A 15,267-nucleotide genomic window follows, 5' to 3' on the forward strand; every position below is an offset into this window, starting at 1 on the left:
CATTTTCTTGCACACATGTGCAATGCTCTAGGTTCTCCAAACCACTTTCAGCTTCACTCCAATACAATACATGTATGCAGCTTGAGATACTTCGGCTGGGTTATAATAAAATCGGTGACCATGCATGAATGGTGGTGGGGGTAGGGGGTAAGGATTGGTTGTGGGGGTGGTTAGAACTGTTTACATTTTAGGCTTCCTAGCTGACAGCTTATTGCCCTTGCTTGGGATATAAAAATTATTAAAATTTATATTAAAATAAATTTTAACATTTTTTGACGATGGTATTTTTTATATAGAAAACTGTAAATTGCAACAGTTTCAAATTTAGCATAAAAAATCCCTCGGGTGTTGTCTTAAAGGGTTTTGAAGTTTGTTCTAAGTCACTTAGTTTAGCAGCCATATTGGATTTCGAACAATACCCTTAAACACCTTCTTCTCAGGGACGAAAATATTTGTTAAATTTGATATGATTTATTTATTTATTTGATTGGTGTTTTACGCCGTACTCAAGAATATTTCACTTATACGACGACGGCGGCCAGCGTTATGGTGGACGGAAACCGGGCAGAGCCCGGGGGAAACCCACGACCATCTGGAGGTTGCTTGACAGACCTTCTCACTTACAGCCCGAGAGGAAGCCAGAATGAGCGGGACTTGAACTCACAGCGACCGCATTGGTGAGAGGCTCCTGGGGCATTACGCTGCGCTAGCGCGCTGACCATCTGAGCCACGGAGGCCCAATCTGACATGCATGAAGAGCAATACTAGCTACATACACTTTGAAGGATATTAAAATCCGCCAAAAACATTAGAACTTAGAACATTAAAATGATGACGTCATAAAAAATTTGGAATTTGGAATTTGGAACTTTCATGTGTTCCAGTTTATCTCGGGCTTGTGATTCCGAATTTGCTTTTGTTTTTTGTTTATGTTTGTAACGTTCTGAGATATAGTCAAAAACCTAAGTAGAGGGTTTAGAAGTTGCGTTATTTCAATGGCCTGTGAACCGAAAACTATGAACTAAAAATCTCTAATTTGTAGCAAACTGTAGTCCAATGTGTATACTTCCCATGGCATCTGAACTGGCTTGAGCTAATCTTAACAGGTTTCTTGCTGTAAGCGAAAAATAGAAATTTAAGCCTATTTTTTTTTATCTAGAAACTTGGCAATTGCACGTTCTTGAACGGCCTATATCCGTGATTCCCCAAAATGGAGTGTGTGTTAAGATAATTCTAGGCAATTCTAGTTGGTGAATGTTACTGTAGACTTCTATGTGTACCGTCTACTTTGCGTCAACATTTTTGTCGTTAATTTTGTTTATCTTTTGAACTACTGCAATTTTCGAACACGGGCTTCTACACTCCTCACAATGGTGATACTGACTCCATCAACGACGAATGCCACTTGTTCTACTTATTTGGTTGTTGGCATATGGTGGCGTACACGGGTACTTGTCTCTACGACGACAATCAGCATATTGAATGCGGAAGATGGTCGAAGCCAGGAGGATACCGTTTTACTTCGTCGGGTACCGTGCCTACATGATAAACCTCCTGATATTTAGAACCACAGCTAAAACACCTAGAGTTGGATTCGAATAGAGCATTAGCCATCGTCTGTAGAGAGGCTTGCAACTATCGTTTTCTCCACTGCTTGACCAAAGCGAGGGACCCGACCCACTCCGTTTAATTTTCATTTGGTCCGCAATAAGCATGTGTAATCTGCATACAGCATACGGTTACGTCCGAGACATTGTATGGTGCTAGTTTGTGTCCCATGGTTGGCACGCCAATAGGTATGCATAGATGATAGCCCAAAGCCAAGCGGATCGGTCAGGATAAACAAGGATAGGTGACAGTTTGACTGCGGTTATCTGATTATTATTCCGATAGGCAGCAAGAACGGGCCAACAGTCGGGATACCTGATCAGGCCTGAACCAAGGCCAGTACCCGCTCTTGTTTGTCCTCGCCATTATCGTTGGCAGGGAATCGATGGATTTAGACCAGACCAGTCTAAATGAGCTAGCCAGAGAGCAACAACACGGCTAGAGAGGTGTCTAAATAACGCCACATGTACCCATGGTCTTCATCCATATAATAAGCCACTGTACATTGTTAATGAAGTACGGGACAAGGACATCACAGAGTGGTAGCTAAAGGGCCATCATCCCTTGGGTTAGCGCAACGTTCTCGACATTATTTGGCGCTTTGTAGGTCCACACATGCAGACAGACTGACTATAGAATCCACAAATTTCGAAAAGAATGACGAAGTGGACGATGGAAAATCACACAGAGATAAGCTACCTTTCTTCCGTGCTATCTAAACATCAGTTTCCTTCAGGTCACAAACAGTGGATATTAAGCTTAATTCGTGACAAGAACTCCAGTTGTATAATGAATAGTGTAGTCTTAAAACTTAATAACTAAAACTAGTTGGAATATTTGTTATTCAAATTCTTCTTCTATATATATGTATGTATTGTCAGTCACAATATGTAAAACGGGTTACATCAATTTAATTGAGCAGATTTACAGCTGTTGTGTACTGTGGCCCTTTCAGGATTTGATTAGTATAACTTTCGATATGGATTTCTTCTCGTTTTTAGATTTTTTTGGCAAATACGGCATTGAAATATAACTTGTGGAAGAATATAATGGTCGTTAAAATGATATGCCCAAAGTATGGCACTAAAACAGCTGCATTCGCTTAACCCTATAGTACATTGTAGGGGCCTTCGTGGCGGAGGTGGTTAGCGTCCAAGTGCAGCGCAATGACCCAGGAGCCTCTCTCACCAATGCCGCCTTTCCAGCTCTTCCGCTCCGGCCATGCATGGAGAGGTTTTCCAGCAACCTACGGATGGTCGTCGGCTTCCCCCGAGCCGGTTTCGTCTGGCCATAATGCTGGTCGCCCTCGCATAAGGGAAACACTCTTGAATGAGGTGTAGAACACCAATCAAATATATAATTATAGTGTGTAAATGCATTTACATAATTCGTTTCCTCTCCATAAAATCCGCAGTATTACATTGCAAAACCAGGAGAAAACGCGATTTTGACTTTTCCCGGAGTATTCAATAATATAGAATTAGATACTGATTTCTCTACAGGAAAGTCTTCAGCAATTCGTCTATCCATATCTTGGCATGTACATCAAATTCGTATGACATATTTGTGAGACATTAAGGAAACGATTAATATATACCCGTAAACACGTATACCCTGCTTTTGGAAAGAATGGAGAAGAGTGGACAAGTTGATATATACATATCAAATCATACATTATCAGCGATGACGGACCAAACCTCGCTATATGGAGCTATATGCATACACAACTACAACAGTCGCGTTATATTAACCGGTACGGAGTCACGCATATAATGTTAGCTTTATGTTGTGCCTTGATCTAATAGGAGGGTGTTGTGATCGACGCCTGCAGAATCAAAAATCCCACACAAACGCAACCTAGTCCACATTTGCCATTGTTTTCCCCTTCATATATAAATACTGCATTTACAATTATTATGAATAAGAACAGAAAGGCAAACTAAGGACATTTCGATTTATTATTCCCACGTAAATACTTGGTTAACATTGGGATGGATCACTCTATATCTTTTGTTGATGGTAAATGGATCATATGCCGATAAGATTGCGGCACAATTATGATCATAGGTTTTATAGCTTACTGGAACCATGATGTCTTTATTGTCTCTCCCTCTCTACCTGTGTTTTAAAATTCAAGGACACAAACTTTGAAATGTGCTAGTCATGACGGAATCCTGACTCATCTTTCAATACTGACTCATGAGTCTCTCAGATGCTATCCAATGTATTATCACCAAGGGCGTCCTGAGGGTTCCAGTCTTCACAAGACAACAAACGACAAAGAGTCCATGGTATGTTAGAATGACCAAAATGTTTATTCAATCTCCTAACTTGGTATACATATTGACTGGACTGGAGCCGATGATCGAGGCAGCCATATTGTTAAAATTGAGGGGGGGTACTATTTAAGAAGAAACAGTTACCAATAAATGATCCTGCCTTTAATATACATGTTTGATGACATATCAGAGACAGTGCTTCGTTTCAGGTGTATATCTGATGATGGCAGATACAGTTGGTAGTCTACTTTCGTTTTCAAAATAGAATTTAGTACTTCTTCAGTCTTCCGAGGCACCTAACCGATCTATTTAGAGCATACCATACAGGTACCTGATGGCCGTAATCAGGGGTGCAAAGAGTAAAAAGTATATCTGAAGTATTTGACACGCATGGGTAACAATTAAAATATCCATGAGCAGAATATGTAATACGACTCAATATTTATCCATGTCTATACATACCCATATAAGAAAAAAAGAGAACATACTGAAAAAAAATTCTAATCACACATGATGCTCTTTTTCATGATTGTGAGCTAGCACTAACCACGATTTCCAAGGAAGAAAATTGGAATTAAAACTGATACTTTATGTTTATATTGGGGCCTTTTCTTCTTTTTATTAAAAAAAAAACTTGCATGACACCATATGCCAAAATAAAGCATTGGACTTGGGTGTTCATGCTTTATGTGTGAAAGTTTACAGATTATCCAGGCATGTTCAGTTCGAAATATTCTCTCCTTCAAGTTGGGACCGATCCTAGAGGCTTGGGTGGTAATTGTCTTTGACTAGAGGAAGATGAGGTAGGCACTCCAGAGCACGATTTAGGCTATCTGTAATACAACATTTGCCCAGCTTTTGCACACTACATACACTTGTCCTTATATTTCAATTCACATAGAACAATGGATAGTTATCAGGATTCCAGATAGTCCACCATTTCACAGTACAGTACAGTATTTGTTTTAACAATATCTTTTCCAACATGGATCTTCATATACGTTTTCCCCGTAATGACCACAGAGCAGGTGTGCAATGTAAATCTCATATAACATGCATAATACTGGCTAGTGTTGATTTCCGAAATAGCAACATTCAGTGCTATAGGTGGAGGATGATGTGGTGTCTGATAAATCTCCCACTGGACTGACATGCACTGGGTGTAATCTAAGTATCCCAAGAATGATTTACTAATTTTCCTGAACGTAATTCAGCTTTGATTGTTCAATTCCACCTAATGGTAACATGATTGTGTAATTTGAAAAAAAAAATAATAATGTATAAACGTGACCACTGGTTATAGGTCCCCTTTTGTTCACGGGATTAAAAAAACTGTCTGATATACATAAAGACAATGCATGAACAAAACACAATCAAGAAGTTAGTAGAATTCTTATTATAATAATAATTACAATGCTTGAGGTACACAAGGACACAAAGGTTAACAACATATAATATTGATGATGGACAGTTAAAAACCCCATGGTTGGCAGTCACCCATCAGAGTGACATTGCTAAGAAATCCTTCAATATGTTGTGGATGTTCTTCAACACACATTAAGCCACATGATTCTCCACACAGTTTGCTGTATTACAGTTATATCGTTTTGCAAGTCACCAAGTAGCACTTTTACAGTCACATATGAGCACTCCACCCATTGTCAGCATTTTGGTATAACAATACAGGTAGAGATAGACAGATCATAATTTAATTCAAGCACAGAATTGATTTCTGAGCTAGGCAATCTGAATGGGGACTTCCAATCCAAAAGGGCAAGTATTGGCACATGCAGTGATCATCAGAGTTCATAAATAATCCTAGTCCACAACAAACAGTTACTACACAATACAGATGGACAGACTAGCTGTTGCTCTGAAACGAGTGTTTTTCTATCTAGCTAGGCTATCATCTAAACTAAGGGTCACTTGTCAAGCTATATACAGCTGGGACTGTTATCCCGAAGTTTTTTTTTCTGAACATATCTGCTTCCATAACAGTAGCATAAACAACTTCAGAACTGAACACATCATGTGTTCTAATACAGGTATGTGTACAAGTTTTTGCAACAAAAGAAAAAAGATTCAGCTACTCCCTAAACTATTCAAATGCACATTGATGTACCTGAAGGGCTAAAATAATAAAAAAAAACATGATATTGTACATGAACCCTTACACTAAAAGGTATCATCAACATCAGTAAAACATATTTCCATATTGCTTTAAAATCAATTTCATAGTCCTAGTTTCAAAAAATCAAGCATACATCAAGTTTCACACTGGATCCACATTCTTGCTGAGAAACGCATTACAGCTATAGATTTTAAGACCTTAAACAAACCATTACACAAAGAACAAAGTGCATAATATCAATTGGTATCAATAATACCAGGAAAATTAGGATCTTGCAGCAAGACCCATAAAACTAATAAAAAAGGAGTTTTGGATCTAAATGATACTCTAAATGCTTATAAAACATTCCCCACACCATTTTCTAGAAAGAGCCAGGAAATAGTGGAAAGGTCAGATAAAAACATTCTTGTAGCTAATGGAAGGGTAAAATCAAGAGAGTGGGGAATAATTACATTAGCTTGTGTAGGAAATGATTTCATTATACAGTAGTAAAACAGTCATAAACTACAGACAAATTCTGTCTGAATATACATGTAAATTATGCTTCATTTCACAAAAAGAAAATCATCTCTACTTAGAGGTGAGATCTAAACATACAACTTTGTCTTACTGGAAGATGCATGCACCACTCAGCCACTAAGGCATATCAGTAAACTTTTATTAGTTTGGATAAAGGAACATTATATTAGCTACACTAAGCACAAGGGAAAAACCTGTATCTGCAACCTGTCAATCTTCCAAAGATAACAGATTCTTGATTTGTAATTTTAAATCATTAAATTGTGGTAACCTTGAAAGGACGTGTGCATTTGGTACACTGGGTAATGTATAATCGAATTACCTACTTATGACGGCAAAGAAACACCTTCAAAACCGTCTCAGTTTGCATAGCTTTCAGTATGTGCACGCAAAGCTCCGCACTGGATTCCTTTACCAGCACTTTTGTACACACAGCAGTTTTCTTTTTTGACATAAAACACTACAGTGTAGCAGTCCTAGTAACTTCTCTCTCCCATCTTTTCTTCTTGACAAGAAAAATGGTAAATCCACAGACCAGAAAGCCAAGAATGCTCAAATAAGACAAGAAATAGAACCTTTCTTCTGGAGAGACTTTCACATACAGCACCCTCTAGTATAAGGAGGAAATTTTCACTCAAGTCTGATGGCGAATTCCACTGAAAATCTCCGCACAGAGTACAAAGAGTCTTAAGGGGGCACATAGGGTGGAGGATTTCTGTAGGCAGGTTGCACGTGTGGCCTGGGTTGTTTATTTTCACTAGAGGCTGTTACAGGTGGGGGTGGTCTATACAGTGGTGAGGTCACATCATTCTCGTCCATCTCTTGATCATCTGTGGCTGCTGCATGATCTTTGTGATTAGATGGTGGTGTGGAGCCTGGGCTCTCACTGGAAGACCTTCGGTATCCTGGAGGTGGGTTTGGAGGTTTCTCTTTCTCCATGATAAGAGGCTTGGAAGAATCTGAAGGTTTGTCCTGAAGTTCATCAGGAAATATTACTGGAATACCCTTATTAACAAAAGTGTGATGGTCCTGCATATTCATTTTACCCTTGCGTTTTTTTCTGTACAAACAGCAGGCAATGATAAGGGCTATGAATAAAATGGCAACGATGACCACAGCAGGGACAACAGTTGTGATATATATATCATCACTGTCATCATCATCCTTTGATGTATCAACTTCATCATCGTCCCCACCTTCAGGCTTTGGCTCAGGTGATGGAACAGTCTGGTAAGGTGGAGTGGCTTTTGGTTTTATTTCCGAAGCAAGAAACTGTTCATCAAAATCTACATTGGCACAACTACCTTGGGGAACAGCAGCTGCTTGAGTGATGGTGTAAGGACCCATGGCTCTTTTTGCTTCCTCAGTAAGGGTCATATTTTTGGTCAGGAATTTACCCATCAGATCAACAATGTCCTCTACTGGGCAACCATCGGTGGGCAGTGAATTATTGGTCCAAGAGTATACCACGGATCCTCTTTCAATTTTGGTAACTGTCATCCTCTTAGGGTTCTTATCACCATATAATCGAGCAATTCTGTTTGCAAGGTCAATTCTGTTTCGAGGATCAGACATGAATTTATCATAGTCATAGTCTATAGTGAAGGCAAATTCATGATTAACTTCACGGTCCATCTTGCTGGAAAGAACTTCAATATTAAAGTTTTGCCTTACGACAGCCCCCTTAGAATCTCTTCCAATCACCAACAACTTGTAGACTCCCCTATCTTCTGCCAATGGCAGTCCAACAAGGAGTTGTTTCTTCTGGTCATAACGCAACCAACTTATTTTATCCTTGATGACTTCCTTTGTATCTGTGACCACGTCAATCACAAGTGATCTGGTATTTCCATCGTCACAGTCGTAAAAGGCATTTTCTGGAATCTTGAAGCGGAGGTGTTCCCCATCATGGATCATAACATGCTCAATTCTCTCCCACACATCAGGATTTCGGTCAATTCCATCATTTGGACATGGGAATGGATGCACAGGCTGGGGAGGTGTCTTCGGTCTGGGCGTTCGTCTTGGAGTGGGTCTTGTGGTTGGAGCTCTGGTAGTGGTGAGTACAGTTGGCACTTGGGTTGCTCCAGTTGGGCGAGTATCTCCTGTTGGTTCTTGTGTCATCTCTGTAGTAGTTGGAAGCATATCTGTCTTTTTCGTCTTTTCTTCTCCTGGCATAACCATAGAGGGTTCCAGAACTTCAGATCTAGTCATCTCCGGTTTGTCGGTGTACATTCTGTCCGGAATTGTTTTTATGCCATCATCAGTGGTAACAGTTTTGGTAGCCTCCATATCCACAACTCGAGTTGGTTGGATTTCAGCAGCAGTGGCACTAGCTTTGGGAGGTCTCTCTCTAGAAGACATGGGTTTAATTTCTGGTGCTTTTTCGGTTGGCTGCACAACACTGAATGTAGGAGATACCATACTTGGTACCACTCTTGTCATTTTGGGATCGACACCCATCCCTTTGTCTGTAGAGGTGATGGTGGCTACTGGAAGCTTAGAAGGTGGTGCTAGTATGATGCTTGGCGTCGCTGTGGCACGGACTTGACGACGGACTCGTTTCACTGTGGGTTTGAGTCTGCTGTTAGTTACGTGCCAACCAACAATCCCATGGCCAATGGCAGTGGACATTTCACCATTTGCAGATGTTGTCTCAACCTGTTGTAAAACCGGCATGTGATCAGGCTCTACTTTTCCACAGCCAACAAGCCAAGAGAAAAAAGCTCCAGAAAATTTTGAGGATTTTGCATCTCCTGGACCTGCTACAAGGGCAGAAGTGTCAAACTTGTCCTGGTCACCAACTGGAGCCATTTTCAACATTTCAGCAGCGATATTTAAATGAGAGGTGAGTTTATTGGCCAGGTCAATTTTTGATATTGGTAAAAGCTGATCTAAGTCAGTATCAACAACAATGGTAACCATGGTTACTGGATCACCTTGCTGGCAATTGACTGCTTTGGCCGCTGTCTTTCCCATGGACTTCAATGGTTTACTGCTTGACACATGAGGACTATCATCTTTAACAACCAAAGAGAAGATGTCTGTAGCTTTGGACAGTGTGTCATCATTGTGAGCAATGACTTCTAAGTTGTACTGGCCTTTATCGGATGGACCAGGTACCCCTTGGAGAGCTTGCAGTTCTGTGTCAAAGGTAAGCCAACTTGGTAGGGCATTTTTCCCAGATTCTACTACCTGCAAAGATAGAATTGAAAAGCATGCATTAATTAAAATAATAAGAACCAATTTTATTTCTACTTTCACTGACAGAATGTGGCGGCATTATCTACAAACAGTATATTTTATACATTTACCTATTTACTGTTACTGAAATACCTAAAAGTTACTACTTCACAACCAGTAAAGGCTGTTTTAATATATCATGCAGATCTGCATTAAAGAATACGAGCACTGAAGAACTGACTTAAAAGGTGATGAAAAAGCAGGGTGTGTAGTATCATATCTGATTTCAGAAAGAGTGAACTTTGTTCTACTTATATACATGAATGAAAGCCTATCTGTCCAACTTCTTCAAATGTACGCCGGACTTCATTCCTGTGTGTACATCCACCTGTCCTATGACCTTTTCTCTCTTGGATAAACATTAATATTTGTGACTTGTTAATGCATTCAACTTATCCACTGACCACTTTGGCTTCTGAAAGACCATGTTGTTTTGTGACAAATTTGGGGAGGGAAGGCTTATTCTCTACATGTAGGTCAATGCGCTTGCAACAAAACATTTCTGGAAAATCTTAACAATGAAATAGTGAACAAATGCTTACCTACATGTATGTCTTTTACAGTTACACTCCAATGCACAAAGCTGTTTCTATCTTTTTTCTGTGTTTAAAAAGGTACCTTGGCTATAACTGGTATCCTTTTGAAACCAGCACTTTTTGCTGGTACTTGGCCTATCCACATTACACACAACTGTCACTGCAGCACCAAATTACACTCTAACTGACTTAAAGTTCCATATCTATCCCACTAAAAGCCAACTTACAACTAGCTGAATTAACATGCTAATATACCTCAGGCAGAATGCTATTAATGTTTATAGTACCAATTCCGTACTTGCTTATCTGGTTCATCATTCAAGTGTACAATATATATAATATATCAGCCTCTAAATACATACTCCTATTACATGTATTGAATGTGACTGATATTTAGCAGTTCATAATATTATACACTTTTAGTACGTACTCACAGGTACTTTAAAATCATTTATTTCTACAGAATTTAGTCTACTTAGTCAAAAACTGGTTTTCTTCATTCATTTACAGGTAACAAATTTATGATCGAGTTTTCACTATGGTTTTAACTCACAGCCTTATCAGTCATCAATAGAGTGGTCAAGGATATTAAGTTATCCCCCTTAGCACACTGACGGCTACAAGCAAGCAATAATTCTTTGGAATTTTAGTGAATTAGTGAATCAAGACAAGATATGTTTTCTTCACGAAATAAAGAAAGAAAGTATTCTTCATAAGCTGATCTTCTAATTATAATATAATATAATAAACTTATAAATAGTAAAAAAATATATGATAATTCATTCAGCTAACCATACCACTGAACAAAATCATTGAAGAAATGCATTTGGCCTCCCAAATGTAGTAGCATACCGTAATTGCATGTTTTTGAATTGCTGTTAGCGATATATTCATTGGATTTGTATAATTTTCATATTTCCACATTGTCTGAGCTTACACGATCTGTTGTTTGTACAACCAAATCTTACTGGTTGCTGAAAGAATAGTAAGCATGGGTCTTTTTCCCTATGCTTCAACACTGGGTAGACATTTTGCTTTTATCACATTAAGGTGATCACATGATCTCCAACTTCCAGGCAGTCTTAAGGAATAATGGTAACTGATGTTGAATGTCACATTGGCAATGATTCAGCCAAATTGGGTTGATTTGTTTAGTAACTGGTATTACTAACGTACAGGTTTACCTATCAAATATGGTTTTCACAATTTAGGACTAAAACACCATGCTTTATTGGTAGTAACAACTCCTTAGTTTCATAAAATACATGACAACCTTACCGTGTATGAGTGAACGTTGCCCTGGAAAGCATCTTGTGGTATATGAAAGTTAAAAACCTTTCCAACAGCCGCCGAGGTGTCTGCTACACCCCAATTCACTTTCACAGCATCTTCCTTGTTGGCCGGAGAATCTATGTGTACACTGTCTATGTCATTGGAAACAATCTGAGCAGAGCTAGCAATGCCAAATAACAAAGCTAACAAGAACATAAGTAGCCATGGACAGAGGTGCAACTGCGTTCGAGCTTTGCGACAGTCTTGCTGTAAACTTCGAGTCTTTCTGCAGTAATCCATAGCAGCACGGCTGTGCACCTCAGAGATCATGCTACATGAATCACTTTTGGATTTCAGAGTTTCTTGCGAGACTTGGTGTCTTCCTTCAAATGCAACCATGATGGAATGTTCACTTCACTTCCTAGATTGTGCCCCAAACGGGGTTGACGTTGTCACAGCAACTCGACTAGACGACTGTCACAGACAAGGCAATAACAGGAAAGAACTGTGTGGTTATCCTCTGTTCACAAGGAGGGCTACATCCTAAGGTCAACAGGGGTCAACTGAAATGGCAAAAATTAAATACAATTTCAATGAAATACAATATTCACAAGATTTTGAATTTGACATTTCTGTAACGGATCAAGTAGAAAAAAAGAGAAAGGATGACGTGACATTCCAACCATGTTCAGAACAATGGCATTTCCTTAAAGTTAAACATGTTGTGCAGCTGGTACTGGAGTGTTTCCCTACAACTGTTTTCCACTCCTTAACTTGCATGCCTTCTTCTAAAGCAAGAAAAAACCCTATAAGGGAAACATATATCAGAAAGATGATTACCAGAAAGACAAGAACAATTGTGACCAGAGGAATTCTTGTTTTCTGCCGCTTCTTGACCCTTTTAGGCTATGCAGCCTATATTTAATTTTTAACTGTAGTTCTTTAAACCTGGAAAATGAGGTCATTGCAACCCCTATAAACATTCCTGGGGTGTCTCTAGATAGTGAAGTGTAACTGGAAACATTAGCCAAGGCAGTGAGTCTCGTGTTTGTGAACACCCTCCACTTCCTACTAAGCCTGCAACACCCTTGGGTGGATGAGTAATTCACTGGTGTTCCAACATAAAGCATCTGCTTTCAAGAAACACTCTAACGGTAACCAACAGCAACCAAAGAGATAATTTAACTTCTGATGTAAATCTGCTGACAAGAGAAAGTAAAGGAGATGAAGAAATAAGTCCAATTCATCTCACCACCTTTTACTGCTGCTACAATTCAGAGCAATTTTAGGAATACTAACATTTTAATGATGCATTACCTAAGGTTCATACACAAAACCTAACAATTAGAGGCCAAAAAATGTTGAGATTTAGTTGGTTATTATATTGCCATGAGGTATAATCATTATCTTTAAATTTTCCATGTCAAGGTATTGAACCAAAGCCTCAGCTGTGTACACATGTATGTTGATGAAATCTTTACCGTTTATATCTACGCATGGTGATTACAACAACAAAAAAAAAAAAAAACAAAAAAAAAAACAACCCAACACATCAAACCTTATGTTCAAGGTTGAATAACAAAACGACACATTATAAGGGTAATTCACAAGCATTGTTCTAGCAAAATGCATCTGTAATCACAAGACCAGCTGCTCATTCAAAACATAAGAATCGCCCTGAAGCTATTCTCTGTAAATGTGGGACAACTGACACTTTCTCAGCCTCCCGTACAGATTGCAACATAATTAAAACAAATAAAAAAAGGAGTTATGGTTTGCACTCATCCCTATATACTTACATGAATACCATATTTCTGGCTGTTCTACCACATAGAGGCACGGTTAACTAATGATGCTGAGCATGTAACCTTTACACTAACATTGCGAGCTGTGAATCAGCTGTTGCTATGGTAATCATCAGGTCATCCCGCGTTTTAGACACTTGATCTAGCAAAACTGAACAAGAGCAAACACCCACAAAAATCAGGGCTCCACAATATCCCAGTTAAAGTTTGAATGCATCAATTTCCTTCCACAAACATGTCATCTCCAGTAATTAACCTTCTCTGTTCAGTTTCTTTTCGAAACAGCAAACCTACCTCCAAAAACAAAGAGTTCAGGCAGGGGCATGAGCACAACCAGCCTAACTGTGGGCAGCCGAGCCAGAACTGATAACACAAGCCAGCCCCACTATTCATACAGACTGTGTGTGACCTAGTTATGGTGGCTTGAGGAGCTGCATGGTGAACCTAGCAGCACCACAAGCAGTGTGAAGGTCCAGAAACCTCTCATGGACCTTAAACACAGAAGCATGTCACTTTACAAATCAGTATGACCAGAACTGCCCTGTAGCAGCAGTAAACCTGCACAATGTACTAGGACGCAAGAGACTGATCTGTTGTGTGGGTAGTTACTGGGCCTAAGCTCATGCGGTAATTGACAGCAAAAGCAATTAACCTATCTGACTTCAGTGAAGCGATTCAATGTGGTTTATGAAGTTTGCATTGCAGTATTATGTCTTACATGACATGATTACTTGGAATACTTCTTTACAGAAAATTCTTACTAATTACATATACATGCACCACAAATTGTTCAATATAACATTTGCTCTCATACACGTAAGAAAACACACATTTGTGAATCATACTTGTCATTTCATACCCTGGACTGACCCAGGAGCCTCTCACCAATGCGATTGCTGTGAGTTCAAGTTCAGCTCATGCTCGCTTCCTCTCTGAAGGTAGGTGAGAAGGTCTGCCAGTAACATGTGGATGGTTGTGGGCTTCCCCCGGACTCTGTCCGGTTTCTTCCCACCATAACAATGGTTGCTGTCTTATAAGTGAAACATTCTTGAGTACAGCATAAAACACCAATCAAATAAATAAATAAAATAAATACAACATGCACAGTGCCTAATGCAGGTACCCACACAACAAGATAAGTGAGCAGTGCATGTCCGGGTGAACCACTGGTCAGCCAGAATATGTACCTTTCATAATGACCAACTAATGTGTTTACACAAACCTCACCCTGCACACTAATGATGTTCATTAACTATTTCCAGCGGAAGTCTGACATTGTGCTAACCTATATGCCACTGGCCACTGAGGACTCAAATATTCTAACACATGTTAGACGTATGTTGGCATTTTCTTATATTCTTCATAAAATCCTACAACTTCTTTCTCACCACTGACTTATTGTTCCCTTTACCTATTTGTCATCTCTAGCTCCACTACTTCGCACTGAACTTCCATTCATACAGAGCCTTCTCAGGAATGACGCTCCCACAAGCTCTCAAGCAGTTCAACTACCGGTGCTCCACATGTTAAAATACGGTACACCACAAAAATGTCGGCTGGTACTCTCAGATTTCATACCAACTAACACTTGCTGCAACATCTACAGTTTATGTAAGCATCACTCATCACAAACATGTGCATTAAATCAGCAGAAACTGGCACATATGCAAATCCTTACGCACACTAATATGATAACAGTGCGTTATATTCAACACAGGTTATTGGTAAATCCAATGCAGGTACTGTTATGTATAAGTGTACACCGGCACTGGCCAAAACCCACGAAGTTTCATTCCCAGTGTTACACGAAGCAATAACAATAGTCAATCATACAATTCAAAAGAAGTCAGTGAAATAAGCCTACTCTAAACTAT

General features: G+C 39.4%; 1 protein-coding gene across 4 annotated transcripts in view; it reads right to left on the bottom strand.

Moving 5' to 3' along the window:
• Window positions 1-3,900: 3,900 nt before the first annotated feature.
• The window catches only part of LOC135469973 (dystroglycan 1-like), a 54,109-nt gene continuing 42,742 nt past the window's right edge, over window positions 3,901-15,267 (bottom strand). For 3 of the 4 annotated variants that reach the window (XM_064748648.1, XM_064748646.1, XM_064748647.1), the window contains 2 exons: window positions 11,595-12,151; window positions 3,901-9,732 (listed from right to left, as the gene is read on the bottom strand). In XM_064748648.1, coding sequence (XP_064604718.1) covers window positions 7,225-9,732; window positions 11,595-11,987 — 2,901 coding nt within the window. In that variant the 5' untranslated portion in view covers window positions 11,988-12,151 and the 3' untranslated portion in view covers window positions 3,901-7,224. Of the gene's footprint in view, window positions 9,733-11,594; window positions 12,152-13,387; window positions 13,408-15,267 lie in introns of those variants that run through there. The other variant, XM_064748649.1, reaches the window with a different exon arrangement.

This window comes from Liolophura sinensis, chromosome 7, assembly GCF_032854445.1.
Source record: "Liolophura sinensis isolate JHLJ2023 chromosome 7, CUHK_Ljap_v2, whole genome shotgun sequence".
Lineage (NCBI taxonomy): Eukaryota > Metazoa > Mollusca > Polyplacophora > Chitonida > Chitonidae > Liolophura > Liolophura sinensis.